Here is a 19,387-nt window from a genome sequence, read left to right on the forward strand (position 1 = left end):
GTTAGATTCAAAATTTCACAAAACAATCACCAGGAGATAGATTCTGCCAACACCACACTGTTCAAACATGAATGTTTCCAGAACACGTTTGCAGGATGACTTTTAAATTCAACTGAACTATAACTGAATGACAACCCAAACATTTGCTTTTTTACCTACATAAAAACAAAAAGGCTTTATTTTGAAAATAGTATTTTTTAAAAAGACATTTTTTGTTCTCACACACATTTTTTCCTATTTCAAAACCCAATCCTTATTAAAGTAAAGGTTTTGAGTTACTAAAGGCCTCATCAAGAGACGAGCTTGTTGGCTTGCTGAATTTTCTATGACACAAGTTAAAGTTTTCCCGAAGAGTTTTTGCTTTAGTCTTTGTTAAGTAGGAGCAGTTTAGTAACAGCAGTAATACTAACAAGTGACAAATGAATAAGTGTAGTTTCACTCATCAGCCAGGAGAGGCTACTATTGACTGTATATGAGAACTGGACTGAGTGAGTGTGATGTCACCGATAGAAAATGGTTTACCCCCAGCTCTAACAAAATGAAGTCATTTGAGTCGCCATTTTTTCCACGATACAGATCATGGCTCCATGTTGGAGCCAGATGGCATAGGTGAGCAGTGATTGGTCTGAGTCTGAGTCAACAGGTGTGTTTGGGATCATACAGGCAAACGCAGCGGTGCGCAGATCACCTGGAGGGTGGTGCATGTTGGGTAGCTTTTGCTCCGATGTCACATGTCAATCCTCGTAAAAATTTCCAAAGAAAGGGGCGGGTCCAATGGTCTCACTGACGATTAAGGTGAGGTGAAAGTCATCTAAAATACACTTAGCATTTCTATGGCAACCACTGGCCAATCAGGAGTGAAGCTTGTTGGAAGACCACACCCCTTTCACGTGAAAGCAGACTCAGGAGAAACTGTCAATCTATGAACACTATGAACTATGACACTATGAATGTTCAACGTGAGACCACCTACTTTTATTGAGGCATCTGATTGGTTAGCTTATAACATGAATAACTTTGATTAAAGAAAAAAAATCATGGAAAAAATTGTTTTAGCAAGAAGATGTTAAAAAAAATGTAGAGGAGCAAAAATGGTTACAGAATGACTGAATAACAGCTGTTTATTTCTCTGTAGAAGTCTATGGGATTTTGGCTTCTTAGAACCAGCAGGAACTTCCTGTTTAGAACTCCAGGGGCAAGGGCACTGTCCAATTCTTTTATACAGTCAATGGAGGCTACAGAAAGTTTAAAGAGGGATGATGCTTTTTTTGGAAAACTTTTAATTTTACAGTGAAATTAAAAATAAAACAAAATCCTATAGTTGAACTGATTTGCAACATTCTGATACGTTTTTACAGAAATAAATTCAAGCTGTCCCTTGAGGATGTACATAAACATATTGCTTATCTTTAGCAAAACTTTATTTGTTTAGACTGTAAGGCACAAATGATTATAAGAACCGTGACAAAGCCAAAAAGTCAAATGTTAAATGACTACACTACCCAGAATGCCTAGAGGGAGCAAGAGCCAGGCAATTGGTCAGAGGGGTTGATGGGAAGTTTTTCTAGTTAACTTTGTGTTTAATTTATGTGTGCCTCTTTTATGGTCAGTAATAAGTCTTTCACACATAAGACCCACCAGATAATAAGGAATAATGTACAATTTTGAGAATAGGAACTGATTTAAGTGTGCCTTAAGGTCCAAAAAATATAGTAGTTTATATTATCTCTATGTTTATTTATGGTGATTTAATAAATGCATTTATGTTTGTAAATTCCAACTAAAAGAGAGAAAGTATTCCACTTGAACACCATATTGAACTGAGTGGCTTTAGCTTGATAAACTGAACCAATGTCATCCATGTGTAATTTAGCCTCACACAGCACAATTACTCATTACTCATTCACCTATGTAATACATGAATCCCATGGAATTTGACTGAATCCATTTACTGCCTTTCACAGCTTACCTGCAGTGGGATCATTGGAGAGCGTGTTGTCCAAGGCACTTGTAATTGACTGGAACAAGTTCATCTTCTGAGTTTCACCTAGAAATACAAATAATCAACTCAAAGAAGTGCAAAAACATGTAACATGAAATTAGAATAGATAATCACCAACATCATGGACCTCAAAATATGACTGAAAAACACTGGTGTAGGTAGAACAACCTACGATGCAAACTTTGCAGCAGTTCTTCAATAACCATCATCTATAAGTCTTTCTCACACAAAAATAGAACATTGAAATTGTTCTAAAGTTCTTCAGACCAAAACTTCGATTTAAGTAAAGGCCTTTTAAAGAGCCTGGGTCTGGTACCCTCTAAAAACAAACCTATAAACAGTCGCAGCGTGACAGGCCAGTCACACTATTTCTGATCAGTAAAAAGTTTGTTTCAATAAACACCCCCAACCATTTGATTTTGTGGGTCTACAGTTCTGCTCGGCCAAAGCAGACAAACTTCAGAGTGTCAGTCTCCTACATGCTTTCCACCTAACCAAGCGCTGTAGCTTCACATTGGTAAACACACCTGATCAAGGTAATCAGCAGAAGGAAAGCCAGAGTTGCTGGAAAAAATAGTTTGGAGATCCCAGCAATCAAGGCCCGGAATTTTACATATCTAGACTAAGATGAGAATTTTCTTTCTTCCTAATCTTCGCTTATATAAGAATATTAATTTACAAATTTCCACAAAAGCAGATTTTTATAGATGTTAAAAGGGCATACATTGGAACAAAAACCTCAAAGCACAGCAGTAAATCTGCATGGGGAAAGTTAAAGTTCATGTTTCAGCTCTGCTGTAAAATTTGATATTTTGCACATTCTGTTTTTAGATAGATCAGAGTAAAAACTGGGTCATTCCAGCCTCTTTATTTAACCTTACATTGGAGTATTTCTTCTCTATTTTTGCCAACTAATCGGTCTGCATTCTTTGAACCCTTATAATAATATTGAATGTCTATTTTTTTTTCTTCCAATGGGATCCTTCCATCCATTTTCTAAACCGCTTTGTTTCTTTCAGGGTCATGGGGGTGCCGGAGCCTAACCTGACCACCTCTGGGCAAAGGCAGGATGCACCCTAAACAGGTCGCCAGTCTGTCGCAGGGCCACAATCAAACACACATGCATACACAGGAACAATTTAGAGTAAACAATTAACCTATGAAGCATGTTTTGGATGGCTGGAGGAACCTGTGGTCCCTGGAGAAAACCCACACATGATCACAGAAAGGTCCCCATTGATGATTCTGTTTCAGGTCCCCAAGCCGTGACTTGAACTGCTGTGAGGCAAGAGCGCTAACCACTGCACCACCGTGAAGCCAATGGGATACTTTTCAATTTTTCCACATAGAGCAGAATTATATATTACCAAATACTATCGTGAATTTTTGTATTTGAAGAATGAAATACAATAAGAAAAAGTCTGTCAGGAAAAACATATTTAAATAAAAACTTGAATCAACATTAATTTTGGGTTAACAACGAGAGATATTGCATTTAATTCATTATTTAATGTGTGTGAACTTCTAAATGCAAATGATGTTAACAGGAGAATAACACAAATAGCTATCCTATTCAGAAGTAAAACACTGGTTTTGATCAGTTTTGATCATTTAATCGTTTGTCAACATTTTAGAAATGAGCGAGAAAGTACTCATTTCTAAGTATTTTTAAGGAGTATGGATACAACAGTGGTGGGCCGTCAGGGCCTGCAAGGCCTTCTCTGCTGGCCTAAAAATATCTGAATCACAGACTGATATTAATTATTTATTTCCGTGAATACGTATTCTATAATTCCAAATGCTCTGTCTTCGTCCTTTCATTGCTGTCTCCCTGGTTGCGCTGCTTCCAGACGTGTATTTTCCTATTTAAGCATTAACCAATCACATTGCAGCACCATTTGTTGCTAGGGTCAAAGAAATCTGCCCGGAGGCCTTCACAATCAGTTCTGCGGGCCCTGTAGCATAAAATAATTGTCGACCAAACTGTTGCTTCAACCAATCAGATTTGGAGTAGGCGAAACCAACGCCAGCTAGCAGGCGCACGGAAACGTCATCATTTTCACGAGCTTTGATTGGATAGCTCGCATCTCGCTCTGGTTCTGCGTTATGTGACGGACACAGGTGCCGAGGAGCGGCGTGTCAGGTTTGAAGATATTACCAGTGGAAAGCGTCTCATCGTCTGATTTTTGGTGGAAAATGAATGTCTGGGTAAAGTTGTGGCACAGTTTTGTCTGGCACGGGTAAAGGAGTTCCGTGACTCCGTTGAGCGGGAGAGAAGCTGATACGAGGAAATCTACGAGGCCCCTGAACGCACCGCGGGCGCTCCGAGCTCACGAAGAGGTGCAGCCCAAAATCCTCGCGCGCACTACCGACAATATTATTTTCCAGACACAGACCTTGATCGATCACAAAAACTGATGTTTGTCTCCCTCCTCGACCACAAGAGGCTTCAGGAATACCAGAACATTTCCCGCATGCAGCTTTTTCCAGCTTATCACAGCCACGGAACACTTTCCATCTGCGAAACGCACGGATTCTGCACGACTGAGTGATTGAAATCTTGAGGATAGAAAGGATGGATTTTGTGTTTAAATAATCTGGATTTTTGGTGAGTAAAATTTTGCTATCTCCCTACATAATATTGAAATTTTATCAGGTTAATCTTTATGCTTTTGGTGTGTGTGTGGCAGTTGTACCTGCAGTAGAAGTTTTATTGCCATAAAATAGTTAATGGGGGTTGGATTGATTCAGATGGAGCACTACTGAAGGCCTAGGTGTGAAATGGACGGCCCGCCACTGGGATACAACACAAGTTTATTCTTTAGTTCAAAGTCTTTAGACTTCTTTTTATGCTGAGAATTTGTTAATAGTCAATGTATTATAACTTTTTTTTTTTTTAACCAAAAATGAACATGAAACATAGTAGCAAAACTGTTAATGCTGTGCAAACATTGCTTAGTGAATGATAATATAAAATGTTCAAACTTTACACATTTGACATGATGAAATTATAACAAAATGCACACAGAATAATTTAATATTCGAAATAAATATTAACTTTATACCAACAATAAAAGTCTATAAAGTATGGGTAATGTAGATTTCAATGAATAATGATCAAATGTGTGAAGTTTAACCTCTAAAAGTTTCTGGTCAGAAAACGTTGCGTTATTATTTTGTCAGTGGTCGTTAAATTTGAATTTATTTGTTTTTTACAGGTACATAAAAAGCCGTTTTATCATTTAAACTCTCTGTTGTTGTTCTAAGTCGGACCAGCCGATGCTAGCCGGTTGGTAAAGGCGCTCACCATATTGTGTCGGGACGGGGTCAGGCTGGTAGGTAAAGTGGGCTGCATGTCTCCGTTGTGTTTTTGAACGAGAGCTGCAGCTCGGAGAAAGTTTGAGTAAAGCTGCTCCAACAGAACCGCTAGTCCCGGTGCCGACCGAGGAGACGGGGAGTCTATAGTTTGCTCCTCGAATGAAGAACCGTGCAGCAGCCGCCATTATTGTTGATGTCAGTGACCAGGAAGGACAAGCGAGCGAAATGACAAAGATCCTTCATTGTTGGAACGATGGCATCACTCGGTACAGAAAACATGGAACACCCCAACCAAGTAACGTTAGAGATATGAGACATTGTGTTCTCGGCATGCATTACGATCAGTGTCATAAAAAACATTGCCAAAATAACTTTATTATATCAATATGATTCATACACAGTGCTGAAAAACAAAAATCAAAACCCTTTTAAGAAATGGCCAAATGATGAATTTGAAATGGAGTTTATCTTTTGTTTAATACTTACTTAAAAGCCAACTAATTAACGAAGTTACTAACTTACTAAAAGTAAAAAATGCAATAACTAAAAAAACGGAACCAAAACAAAAACCAAGGGGGGTTGGGGGTGAATTTTGACCCATGAAAATAGGAGCAGAGTGAACGCTCTTTCTATCTTACTTTTTTAAGAGCATCTTTGAAGCAACGACGCCTGTGATTGGTTAAAAGAGAGGGCGGTGTGACCGGTGGTAAATTGGGATAGGATTATGCAGGCATCTCATTCATCTGTTCAGAATCTTATAGAAATTCCTGCCCTCTCTATACAGACTCAACGATCAGTCTTGGGTGTATTTACATGAACAAACTGTATTTGTAGTTATACGGTGTGGGGTGTCATCTGATTTGTCTGTTTTTCACTTAAAAAGTCTGTTTTTCAAGTGATAGAGCTCAATAAAAGAAAATCTCTCAAGACTGGAATTGGAATCCAAAATCATGCTTGCATGTTAAAAATATTTGTATTGTTATCGAAACAATTTGTTTATTTTCTGCCCAACAAAACTTACTTCTCTACAGTTGTTTTGGGTGTCAATAATTAAAAATATATAAATAAAAAGATTGGATACCTCTGAAATGAAAAACATTTTTAACCGAATTTTCACCAGAGTAAAATTTGAATAAAAAATAAAATTTACAGAAAAAAAGGCAAATTTTGTAAAAATCTTTATTTTGGAAAGTTTTTCAGTTTTTAACTTACCTGTGGTGCCTAACTGCAGTCATAAAAAAACGATTTGGATCTAAATGTAACATTTACTGCATAGTTCAGTAATATTCTGTTTACTTGTTTTTCTTTTTATAATAGGACATTTCATGGGCAAATATAACTTCACCTGTCTGTGCTATACTTGTATTTCTGTTTTTTTGCAGTATGTGATTGTGCCATTTAGAATACTAACTTAATTAACATCCGTTCCTTGTACGGAAGATAATCTCATTCATCTTTTTTTATATAGTTTTGGGCTTGGCTCTATATTCTTATCTTTACTTTCTCATAGAAAAAAAAAACTCACATTAATATCCTTTTTTTAATTTTTAAACTGCTGGTTAGACTGGTCACAACTCTTACAAAACATTTAATTTGCTTTTTTGCTTTATTTTAACAGCAGCTTAACCACGCTTGTGCCCTTTTTTAAATTTAATTTAACAGATCTTTAATTCTACGTTGAAAAAAACGAATTAAATTAGTGCATCTCACGTACACGTCCGCTATTTATTTTCATGAAATGGCCTTTTATGTAATATTGCTGTAATATGTAGTCAAATGTGTTCAAAGATTTCTTTTTATGTGCATTGCACATCAAAATTCCCCCCTAAAACAAACCATTAATTTTGTTTAGTTTGTTCATAATAACGACAGGAGTTCCAGTTCAACAAAACGTTGTTCATGTTGTTTCAAAACAGTTTTTTTTTTGGTCACATTTATGGACTATTAATGTAACGGCAAGCGTTAAACCCAGAAACAACTGAGCACTTTAATGTACAGGTATGGGCTGATAAAAAAAAGTTACATGAAATAAAAACAACTAATTAGGTGACTTGCACAATAACTAGATCAAGTCTAGATTCTAACTATGAAACAAGTGACTTAAAGGGTCCGCTTCCATTAGTAGTCGTATGAATGAAACTTTATAAGATACACAATTTGTTTATTTCTCCATGTTGTGTTTTTGCTTGAACTTTTTACATACAAAGTAAAAATAAAAATCAGTAAAAGTGACGAGTTCAGAAAAAAATGAAAATACAAACATGAATATGTTAGCTTCTTTCAGCAGAACATCGAGTGGTTACGAGGAGGTCAGAAAGGAAGAGGAAGAAACATCCATGTGACATGTTCCAGGGTTTTTAGGTAGATGACTTTGCACACTCTGCAACATCCAGCCTCCTGCCACTGTTGCACATTTTTGCCAAATTCTGGTTGCGAGAGAAGACAAGGTTAGCACTTCCAGAGAGTCGTCTGTGGGATTACGCTCAGTCAAAGCAGGTCTTACGTTTGCGGCTCGGATGATGCTGCTTGGAGACTGCAGGGCGGCCAGGTCCGTCAGGATCCTCTTAAGGTCCCCATTAGATTGATGTTCTGCTGGAATGCAGGTTTAAACACGTGTTAGCAAAGAGTTTTTCTGGCGATATTTCCTCCTCTGGATCAGATGTACCTGGTTCAGGTGAGGCCTGCGGCTTCAGCTGGAGATATGGATGATCCAGCAGCTCTGCGATCGAGATCCTCTCTCTAGGGTTTCGTACCAAGCACCTCTGGAAAAATGAAGACGTTTGTTAACATATGACCAAAATATTACAGCTAGAGATCTGGATGTCTAACTTCAGCCGTTTGAGTGCCCAGTCTCACTTATTTACCTTTAAAACGTCCAGCAAGTCCTTCTCTGAAATGTCAGGAAACTCGATCTTGTGGGAGGGGTCTATGATGGCGTGCAGCTTGGCCATCTGATTAGTGATGCTTTGAAACGGAGTCTTCCCATAAGTCATGCAGTAAAGGATGCAGCCGAGCGACCACACGTCTCCTTTAGGGCTGATCTGCATGACAATAAGGCATCAGTGTTGGCCCGTTTAAGGCTTATGAAAGCTGTTAGATGAGCTTCAAAGAAGACTAGAACCTTTGAGCGAGCTTTTCCAGACTGGGACGAAGTATCTTTGATGGCTTCCGGGGGCATGTAGTTCAGGGTTCCCACCTGAGGACAGTAAATATTGGAGATGTGAGGCAATTTCTTCAAGAGTTTTTAGTATCTGTTAGTCTAGAGAGGACAGGGTAGGCAGCACCTTCAGGTTACTCCTCCGTGTACTGCTTGCTTTGAGTTTTCTTTTAATCTTTTCTGGTTTATCCATTTGTTTCTGTGTTTATTATTATTATGGTTCTTCTAGTATTTTTATTTGTCATGTACAGCACTTTGAGCTGTCTCTTTACATGACGGGTGCTATATAAATAAAATGTATTTGAATTAGATAACATATTAATAAAAAAAGGTGACTAATGTTATAGTGTAAATTATATTCTAAACAGGTGATTCATCTCATTTATTTACATATTGGTGGTCAGACAGAAGTTTTTGTATTTTAAAATGCAAAAAATTAAAAGGTCTTTTAGATGCAAAAATATACTTTTCTAGAGAAAGTTCCAATTTATATGATTTTCTTTAGCCAACATCCTCAAACAACACTTCCTTTTTCAGTGAAAGTCATTGCAATCTAAATGGCAGAACTGACCTGATTTCACTTCAACAAGTAGGGAAAAAAAGTGTTTTAATACACGCTGTGGATGACTGCACCACAAGGCAAAGCGAAAGACTGCTGCTCCGTGACGTGCGACTCATTTGCGTTAATAAATATTAATGTATTGATCATAATTTGTTAACCACATGTGTTAACGCATCAACGTGCACAGCCCTACAAATTAGTTTACCTGAGATAATCTAGGACAGCCCTTAAACACTAGAGACTTCACTGGCGCCACACAAATAACACACACTCTGCTATTCTGTAAATCTTTGACTGCTTATGAAAATCAATGAGAATCAGTGGACGATGACACGAAGAGAAGTGACTTTTCATGACTGCCATGCACTGATTTGCAACACATTAATGGAAAGTGTTGTATAACTGTGCAAAGCCGCTTTTCTCCGCTTCAACATCAGCAGATTTGCGATGATTATTTAAGAGTTACAACAGTCAAAAGAATGTCAACATTAGAAGTGAAAGGGTTAAAGGTGCGACTCACCTGAGAATCCTTCATGATGCTGGTCACATCAGGCTGGATTCTGTTGGCGATGCCGAAGTCGATCAACTTCAGCGACGCGTTCACAATGACGAAGTTTGCAGGCTTCAGGTCACTATGGACGATTCCTGGAAAAACAAACACGGCGGTTACAAAGATAAAGAAGGGTTCAAGAAAACACACGTGGAACAGAAGGATCAGAGATAAGGAACCGTGTCTGTGGATGGTTTGGACGGCCTCCAGCATGTTCTTCCAGTAAAACTTTCTCTCCAGTGGGTTCACAGATTTGCGTTTCCGCAGCCAGGTGTTCAGGTCCAAGTTCCCACACTCCATCAGCATGTAGATGTAGCTGTTGGTTATTTCACTGCAAACACATGAGAGCCTGAAGGAGGTTGTTCTACCTCCCAGTGAGTCTGTGTGTGGACTGTACTCACTAATCGTAGAGCTTGATGATTTGATCGCTATACTGCTGCAGGTGGTTCAGATGTTCAATTTCATTTTTGTAACTCTCTACGGTCTGAGCGTCAGCTTCCTCCAGGTCCACATATTTGACAGCAAACAGCTGCTTTTTGTGATCAAGGACCTGGTAGACCTAGAAGAGGAGGCGACTGCGTTAGCAGCTACCAGAAGGTCTCCAACATTAAAGATCAGGAGGAGTTTTTACCTTGCTCGATCCTCCACGCCCGATAATCTTAAGAACAAAGAACTGCTTGCCCTTAATGGTGATGGATTCATTGGATAAAGATCTCAGTGAGGCCTAAAATTAGATTTAAATTAGTTCAATTTAGATGCACACAGAATGAAGTCACAGACAATATAAATATTTTTTAAGCATTCAAAAGCATGTCAAACTTAAGTTCCAAACAAGTTCTGATGGACTTTTAATCCCACTGAATGTATTTCACTGTCATGGCTAAAATGTACTCACACTAAATAATCAAAACGATGAAAGTTATTAAAGGAGTTGTGGGTCTTTTCAGGTAATAAAATCATTTTGCTACAAATATTTCAAAAGAAGTAAAAAGCGTCAATTGTGGTCTTAAAATGTAACTAAGAAATAAAGCCTAAATGAACATTAAAAAAAGAAAGCGACTATTCAAACATAATTTTCTAAATCCATTTGGCCAGTGTTGAACTTTTTTCTTGGCTGCATGGACCCCACGACGGGTTAAGGGTAGGGTTAGGTTCGACCAACAGTGACACTGGATGTATTTAAAATATGTGCGGGGAATGCAGCACTGGTCAAATGTATTACATGTGACAGACAGGAATCTCCATACATTTTTTTGCTGGTCGCATTTAAATATAAGCAAAAAAAATATCAGTCTAAACAAAAAAAGGTCCTAAAAGATCAATATAAACATTTTTCTTTTTTGAACACAAATCAGACCCAAAATGACACTACCTGTGGAGTCTGGAAAGAGGGCGATGGGTTCAGAGGCGTGTTGGACTGCTGAAGCCCTCTGGTTCTGTGAGCTGCCACTGTAGAGGACGACACTTCTGGACCTCCTTTCACAACAGGAGTGATGAAGCTGAAGAGCAGATACATTCAGACAACTATGACACTTCATGTGGTATGTTCATGAAAATCATGATATATTATAAACAAATGATAATACGGCAAAGCATTCAGCATCAGAGATCCATTCATCACGAGGTTGCTGGAGCCTATCCCAACTACTAAAGGGGGGAGGTTGGATTTACCCTGAACAGGTCACCGGTCTGTTGAGCCACAGAGCACAACCTAGGGGCAATTTAGAATCATCAGGTAACCTATGAAGCATGTTTTTGAAAAGTTTGAGGAAACCGGACAAAACCTTCACATGCATGAGAACACCAGCTAAATGGCCTTGTGGTGGAGTGTCCGCCCTGAGACTGGAAATGTTGTGAGTTCAAATCCCAGATAAGTCATACCAAAGACTCTAAAAATGGGACCCAGTGCCTCCCTGCTTGATACTAAGGCTGCCACGATTTTCGACCATTAAAATAGTTGACTAATTTAATAGTCAATTAGTTGTTACTTTTTATTATATGGAGTCAGAGTGTAGTAAAGTTGTGAGTGTTCAGCACCCAAATTTTTTTTTCTTTTTAATATTTGAGTAACTGCGACCAAAACTTTATCTTGTGAAAAAATAGTTCCTCGTTTCAGATGCAGACCTTACTTGATTTAATCTTGTTTTAATCCCAGAAACTAATGAAGGACAGAGGCTGCACGATTCAAAGCTAATGATGGTGAAGATTTGTGCTTTACATCCACTTTGTGTGTGACCCGATAGGAAAAAAATAATCGGTGATTAGTCGGTTATTAGAATAATCATTTGTGGCACCACTACTCGACACTCAGTATTAAGGGGTTCAAATCTTAAGATTTGTTGTGTGCATCAAAATAAAAGAACCCATTAGAAAAAGACCTGTTAGGATGTGGGTTCCAGTTGCTGCATGGCGTCTGGTAGACCGTTTGAGGGTTCACTCTGGATGGAAGCTGGAAGGACGGAGTCAGCAAAGACTCCCCCTGACAAGCAAAAGGGGGTGTTGTTCTTTTCTCCTAAAATGGATAAAAACAAGCACATCGATGTCAAATAACTTATCAAGTTAAGCATAACAGGAGTAACTTGCAACATAAGCGATTCTAAATGAGATTTTGTCTTGTTATGGCCCGCAGCAGCAGTCTACTGACTGCAAGGACCATATTGTTTTTGCTTTAACATTCTATCTTTCTGCGCCTTTGAGCCAAAATTTCACCCCCGCCACATGAACGAAAAGTACCTCAAAATTTTATCACACCTAGGGAAAATTGAAAATGAATTTTTGGCATGTTGCGCGTGACCCCGCCCAAAACGATGACATCACGGCGAGTGTTTCCGTAAAAAAAAATTAATGGGCCGAAAATCGCTTATAGGACCAAAAAAAAATATTTCGAAATATGCAAACGAAAGTCCATGGCACGTGTCAGGGATAAGCCCTGGAACATTAGAGCCTACGGCTTGACGGCCATCCCATAATGTTGGAGGCCATTCTGAAAAACAAAAAGAACCCACTGCACATGACCCTGGCCTCTCTGAGAAGCAGTCGCAATCAGAGGTTCATCTCACTGCGCTGCAGAACAGAGAGGTTAGGAGGTCTTTTATCCCGACTGCCATGAGGTTTTATAACAGGCACTACTGACTGCACATGTTACTGCACATTTTATTGTATTTGCATTTTATCTGCACATTTTATTTATTTATTCTGCGCATTTTATTTAGTCTGTACTTTCTATTTTTTTATTTTATCATTCCTATTTTAAGGTAACTTTTAGTATTCTTTTTATCACACTCGTGTTTTTATTATGTTCTTGTTCTGTTTATCTATGCTTTATTTTACTGAGTTGTTGATCTTATGTCTTTTTATTGTGACTGCTGGTGTGCATGGTTGAGCTACCAGACAGGAAATTTCTCTCTGCAGAGATTAATAAAGTATCTATCTCTTTATCTATCTCTATCTATCTAGAAAAGCCGCCATTTTGAAAAAAGTGCCATTTTAAGCAATTTCTCACTTACATCCCAAGTTAAAGCTTTAACAAGTGTTATAACTTAAAATATGATAATATAGGGAATGTGGGTGTGGTAAGGAAACAACCTCCGTTGCTAAGGAGATCAAAAAATTTACTTTGGCCGATTCTTGTGAAACTAACGTCAATCTGTTCGGTGACCTCAGGCGAACAAAACATAAAATGGTTGCTATGGAGATAACACTAACAGAAAAGGCGCCATTTTGAAAAAAGTGCCTTTTTAAGCAATTTCTCACTTACATCACAGTACAGCTATACAGTAAGGGGAGGGGGGGTATTGGTGCATAGTGGCTGCTTAGCAAATGAGTTTGGGTCAAAGGTCAGCGTCAAGGGCGGCGATGGTGCGTAGGGACGGGCAGCGAGCGCGGTGTTGGTGCGTATGAGCGGGCGGCGAAGGACAGGGCGGGCGGCGAGGGAGAGGGCGGCGCGGAAGTGAGCGGCGAGGGAGTGGGCGACGAGTGCGGGTAGCGACTGCGGGCCATCCAACGCCGCTTGCCGCTTTAATTAAATGTGATATTTGGACATGGTTCAGAAAAATGATCAAAAAAAGCTCATCGAACCTCTGGGGAAACATGCCGATGGACGGCAGATGGCAGCTTCCACTCTGGGACCGACTCTTTGATGGCAGGTTTTGCTCGGTCCACAGAGCGCGTGGCGGGCACCCGTGCTGGAGCGTGCACTTCCTGGTGGTCCACACAGGTCGACCCACTCTGTGCCGTTCCTGGCGCCATGTGAAGAAAAAAAAAAAAAAGAGGAAATCAGCACATTTACCTACTGGAAGCAATGAAGCCAGTCTAAAAACGTGTCCCTACCTGTGAGAAGCTCATCATCAGGATCCAGTAGCTGTTTTTCCCCTGCTTTAAGGTTACGGATTGCTATGTTCAGGAGCTGAGAAGGCTGGGCGTTTAGCGCCTGGGCTTTGAGCAAAATTGAAGATGCTTTCATCATATTGCCTAAAAATAAGAGTAGAATTTCATTTAGCAATAGAACTTCAACAAAGAAACTGATGTGATCAGATCAGCACATTTCAAACGGAAAAAAGCTGAAAATGAGGGAGCTCAGATAACTGTGTTTTAACCATGCAGTCAAATTTGGACATTAAAGTTTGTTTTTAGAATATTGTGCATTGTTGTCAGGTTGTGTTTTTGTTAAACCCTTCAGGGAAAATTTTTTAAATAAAAAGATGATTGCACCATTGCAGAAGACTCACCTTGAGACACCTCAAACTGAGCGTGTGCAATGTGTACGAATGCAAACCCTTTGCAGTTGGATCTTGCAACTATGAAGTGGTCCTCTGCTTCGTCTGTATCCTCAATCCTGCAACACGCAGAAAAAAAAAGAAAATCATGCAAGTGTCTAAAACATAAAAATTTTAAGACTAGTTTAAAAGTTCACAAAAATCCAGATTAGGTCATGGAACTGAAGAAGGAAATATTCATCGCCATCTTAATTTATAAATCACTGTTGTAAAAATCAAACATTTTATTAGCTCAACATAACGAAAACAATTTAATAGATAAGTGAATAAAAACATAGCAATAGTGCTAACACGATTATTCGACTAATTGACGACTAATCAACTATTAAAATAGTCGAGGACTAATTTAATAGCCAATAAGTCGTTACTTTATATTAAATAGAGTCGGAGTGTAGTAAAGTTGAAAGTTATAATGGCATTATGCTAGCTTTTTGGACTATTTTGGCATTTATTAAGGTCTTTAGGCTATTTTGGAGTTTAGCTAATATTTCAGCTGCATGCTAGCTATTTTTTGCTAGTTTAGGATTTTTTTAGGCTAATTTGAATTTCAGCTATCAACTTCAGAATTTTTAGCTATAAGCTTCAGCATCTTCAGCTTACAGCATTCAAACTAGCATTATCACAGGTAATGCTATTTATCTAGTTTTTAGTTAGTTTAAAGCTAATGATGGTCAAGTTGTGTGCTTTACACACACTTTGCACATGACCCGATTAGTCGACTAATCGGAAATAATAATCTGTGATTAGTCGACTATTAAAATAATTGTAGCTGCACTAAATATAAAACAAACTGAAGAAAACACAATAAAAACATGAAGGTATCAAAGCAGAGCAAAATCTCATGCATGACCAAAATTCTAGTTTATAAAATAGATTTTTTTTCAATAGATTTTTTTTTAAATAGAAATACTAGACTTGATGAATGTGTAGCAGAAATTCTCTACAATTTTCACAGCAGAAATTTACAAAAATTCAAGAAGACTCACCCTTTCAGCTCAGCGTATCTCACCAGTATTCTGGCGTAGCTGCTGTTTTTGCTGTACTGCCGGATGGGCAGCTTGGCGAAGACGGTGGAATAACAGTTCTTGAGCTTGTTGAGGAGGCAGATGTCTGTGTGAGGATTCCCTCTTCTCTCCAGGTTCATCAGATATGTCCAACATGACTCAGGAGAATTGGAATTCACAATCTGATCAAAACTGGAGGTCACGTCTGAAAATGAAGTAAAAGTTTATCCATCAATCGAGTCGTAAATACAACATAACACTGACCTAAACAGCCTGTAACAGCTTTACCTTCCAGTCTTTGCGGTTCTCTAGTGACGGTCGATTGAAGGAGTGTAGTTGTTGACTCTGCGACTGCCTGAGCATCCCACTGGCTTTGCTCTGGACTGAGAGCTGGCTGCTAAAAAGGTTGAACATTTGGAATGAATAGGGGAAAAAAAATTAAAGTTAAACCTAAAGCAGCATATTTGCACTCACCCGAACACCAAGCAGACCTCCACCTTCAGCAGTTTTCTTGATTGAAGAGAGTCCAAATGCTGGGGTCACATTTGAGCCAGATGTTTGCCTGCAACAAAAATGACATATAATGGTGTTTTTATTTTTAATTAAAGCTCCATGTTTTCTATAGATAAAAGCATAACTCTGTGAATGTTTGCTCAAATCAGGAGATTTAAAAACCTAATGCTATCTTTTTTTAAACTATTTTCAAAGTGTTTCTAATGCCGTTTAACCAAATCTAAAACACCTGTTCTGTTTTCTACTAGTTTCTGCAGTGTGGCAGGAGTTCATTAGAAATTGGACTAAGTTGTGGATGGGACCGTTGGTGTGGAGCAACTCCGCCCCCCTTCTCCTCGCCATTGCTACAAGCTCAGAGCAGGGAGTCAAAAATAAGGCTTTTATTTCATTTGCTCCTGATTCACAACAATCTGACGAAAGAAATACTCAGAAATGCCATTTTGAGTTTAATTTTCTATTACAGTGTTGGACAAAAGTGTTGGTACCCCTCAGTTAAAGAAGGACAAACCCACAATTCTCACTGAAATCACTTAAAACTTCCAAAAGTAACAATAAATAAAACACCTGTGATGTCAATTAAAGGACACACCTGAGTTAATCATGTCACTCTGGTCAAATAGTTTTCAATCTTTTATTGAGGTACCATCATTTTTGTCCAGGCCTGTTTCATTAGTTTGTTTTTTTTTTTAATAATTATGTTAATCAACAATTCAAAATTGATGGCTGATTTTGATTGTTTAATTTAAAAAAATTCATTTATTGTTACTTTTGTAAGTTTCAAGTGATTTTAGTGAGAATTGTGGGTTTGTCCTTCTTTAACTGAGGGGTACCAACACTTTTGTCCACCACTGTATATACGTTCTTCATTGTGAGTAAAATGCAACACAAACATGTTAACAACACCAAAAATGTATTTCTCATCAGAGTGGGTCTTTAAGTTTAAGCCTGCATAAAAATAAATAAATAAATAAACTTTCTCCATTTAATGTCTGATTTTTAAGTCATGCTCTGTTCTTTTTAGCATCACTTTTCCTGTGTCAATAAAAAAAGAAGATATTTCTAGAATAAAGGCTCAAATAAGTCTAAATACATTTATAAATGCATACCTGGACAAACTTGTGGGGATGCTCATTTCACCTCTTTTAGGTAGAACATCTGGGACATTTCCATCATCCTCATTTTCTTGAATAGAGAAAGGCACTACAGGTACCCTTCCTGGCTGCAACATAAAGGTCATACATTCAAACAAAAAGTTTAACAAACTGCTTGCTTATAACTTGCAGCAGTCTAAAATCTATGTTGGCAGTCTGGACCGCACGCACCAAGCAGGATGCCGTCTTACGATGAGATCCCAATCTCCAGCCAGGAAGCTGTTCGACTGAGGATCCAGACAAAGGCTCCATCCTGAGAACCAAAAAGCAAAGTTACATGTTCTAAGTGCATAGTTCCAACAAATGACAATTTGAATCAGGGTTTCTGGTTACCCAGAGTTAAAAATGCTGGAGAGCTGCAGCTCGCCTGTGCCATCAGATATTCTGCCGACTTTTTTCTGGAACTCTGTGGATTTCCTCCCAGAATCCTGGACTATAGGATCTACATTTTGGGGGGTTAAAAAGGAAAGCACAACACATGCATCACCACTGTGAAAAGTTAAGAATGATTTTATTCAGCCCACTAGGGAAAATCCAAATGTCACTTGCAGCATTTACTGTAATGCGGAATAGAGAAAAAACATTTTAGAGCACACTGTGTGATACAACAACAAACATGGCAGCAAAAACTTATCATTACAGTCCAATCTATGGAAGCACTTTGAATTTTACAGACGTGTGACCACACGTTTTTATAATTTTCCTTTTGTATTATTTTGATGTGGAAAAACAACAGTGGGCTGAACTTTATCAATTTACACTTAATTATCTTGAAAGAAATACAGGAAATCTGGAAGATTTCACCTGCACTGTTCAGTACCAGGTGTTTGTCTCTGAGTCGCACTGGTTAATATTTTGGCTAAAGATCTTCTGAATGTATTTTAAGTCAGTGAATCAGATTGATTAGGATGATTCCAAAAGAACCAAAAATGACTATGAATCTAATCATTCTTAAAATGAATGAAAACATAAAAGAATTCTCACATGGCAGGTTTTCCTTATCCTCTAAGGGGGAAAGTGTTTTTCCTGGTTGCATATCGTGCAGGGCAGTTTCCAGGAGCTCTTTGGGCTTCGCGCCCATCTTGATAGCATCCTGCAGCATTTGAATGCCTCTTTTGGTGTTACCTGGAAGCATGAAACATTGCACAAGTCATGAGACCATAATCTTACAGAGTGAAAACTTTTTTTTTAAAGCAGAAAAAACCTTGAGAATGCTCAAACTGTGCATGTGCAATGTGCACAAATGCAAAGTTGGGACTGTGGGATCTTGCTACATTGAAGTTTGCTTCTGCCTCATTGACATCTTGAATCCTGAGAGAAAAGTGCAAAATTAACTCTCCATCAATGACATTTGAGATCTGCTTGGTGTGTTTAAAGATTGATGCTTACGCTTTAAGCTCTGCAAACCTGACCAGCATCCTGGCATAGCTCTCATTCTGACAGTGCTTTCCCAGCGGCATGTTGGAGAACACTTTAGTGCAAAAGTGTATGAGGTGGGTGAGATGGTTATGATCCAGGTGAGGATCCCCCTTCTTTTCCAGATCCAGTAGATAAGCCAGACAAGATTCAGGCGAATTTGAGCTGATGACATTGTTGATGTTGTCTGTATCATCTGAGACAAGTGAAAAGTGGTCATGGGGATTGTTTAAAGAAAAACCCACAATACTTCTTCTGTGCAACAGCTTCATTACCTTCGTTAAGATACTTTTTGATTTTATTCAGCTTTTGATAAAGCATAGCGAGCTGCTGCTTTCTGTCTGTGTGCTCCTCTTCCTCCATCTGAAGCACATAAAGGGAAAAGGGATCGTGTTAAGTCTGCATCCTCATAATCTCAAGCTGTTAAGACAAAAAATAATCTAAATACTTGCTTTTAGGGTACACGTAGCTATGTTTTTTTAAATCTCGTTTTATATTATTTAAATTTAATAAGTGTTAAATAAAGTTGAACTTTAAATAGCACCAGAACAGATTTGATTAATCTCCCTTAAGACAAGTTTTACCGTCATGTTTTTAGCTGAGCTCTTTTCAAACAAGCTAATGATTAGCATTACTTTCTACTACAGTGCGAAAGTCGCTCAAACGTCATCTGAATTGTAGATAGTAAAGATAAAAACCGGTATTATTTTAAAAGAAATATTTAATAATCTCACCGCGTTTAGGCCGTCAGGTATGCAGATAGAACAAAAAGACAATTCCTTCAGAAAGATTTGCGACAGTCCGAGTCGAAAAACACTCGACTACAACTGCTAGTTTTCAAATGTACCGCTTCCGCTGAGGTCGTGTTGTGATTGGGCGGCTTCTGTTGCGTCACGCTAGAAACGTCATTACGTACCGGGAAGGGGGGTAAGGGGGGGT

The 19,387-nt window shown here is 38.5% G+C and overlaps 2 protein-coding genes across 5 annotated transcripts in view; both read right to left on the reverse strand.

Annotated features, from left to right (window-relative positions):
• The window catches only part of bckdhb (branched chain keto acid dehydrogenase E1 subunit beta), a 62,822-nt gene extending 57,235 nt beyond the window's left edge, over positions 1-5,587 (reverse strand). The window contains exons 1-2 of the mRNA XM_024268153.2: positions 5,310-5,587; positions 1,970-2,047 (exon numbers count right to left, since the gene is read on the reverse strand). Coding sequence (XP_024123921.1) covers positions 1,970-2,047; positions 5,310-5,505 — 274 coding nt within the window. The 5' untranslated portion in view covers positions 5,506-5,587. The remainder of the gene's footprint in view (positions 1-1,969; positions 2,048-5,309) is intronic.
• A 1,698-nt stretch (positions 5,588-7,285) lies between these two features.
• ttk (ttk protein kinase) lies at positions 7,286-19,336 on the reverse strand. Of its 4 annotated transcripts, none has more exons than XM_036215989.1 (25): positions 19,183-19,336; positions 18,724-18,811; positions 18,422-18,644; positions 18,237-18,343; positions 18,017-18,157; positions 17,366-17,474; positions 17,204-17,285; positions 16,988-17,100; positions 15,843-15,930; positions 15,657-15,762; positions 15,351-15,573; positions 14,317-14,423; positions 13,919-14,059; positions 13,667-13,827; positions 11,968-12,101; positions 10,962-11,088; positions 10,221-10,313; positions 9,991-10,148; positions 9,769-9,920; positions 9,560-9,684; positions 8,442-8,516; positions 8,185-8,361; positions 7,986-8,082; positions 7,824-7,909; positions 7,286-7,746 (listed from the first exon to the last, which is right to left on the reverse strand). In XM_036215989.1, the coding sequence occupies exons 2-25, from the start codon at positions 18,809-18,811 to the stop codon at positions 7,678-7,680; spliced, it is 2,982 nt and encodes a 993-aa protein (XP_036071882.1). In that variant the 5' UTR covers positions 19,183-19,336; the 3' UTR covers positions 7,286-7,677. The 4 variants fall into 4 exon arrangements, with proteins under 4 accessions (XP_036071882.1, XP_024124006.1, XP_024124004.1 ...); XM_024268238.2 differs by having other exon boundaries at positions 7,824-7,912; XM_024268236.2 differs by having other exon boundaries at positions 15,657-15,765; positions 19,183-19,335.
• Between the last annotated feature and the right edge of the window lie 51 nt (positions 19,337-19,387).

The sequence above is a fragment of the Oryzias melastigma genome, linkage group LG16, assembly GCF_002922805.2.
Source record: "Oryzias melastigma strain HK-1 linkage group LG16, ASM292280v2, whole genome shotgun sequence".
Lineage (NCBI taxonomy): Eukaryota > Metazoa > Chordata > Actinopteri > Beloniformes > Adrianichthyidae > Oryzias > Oryzias melastigma.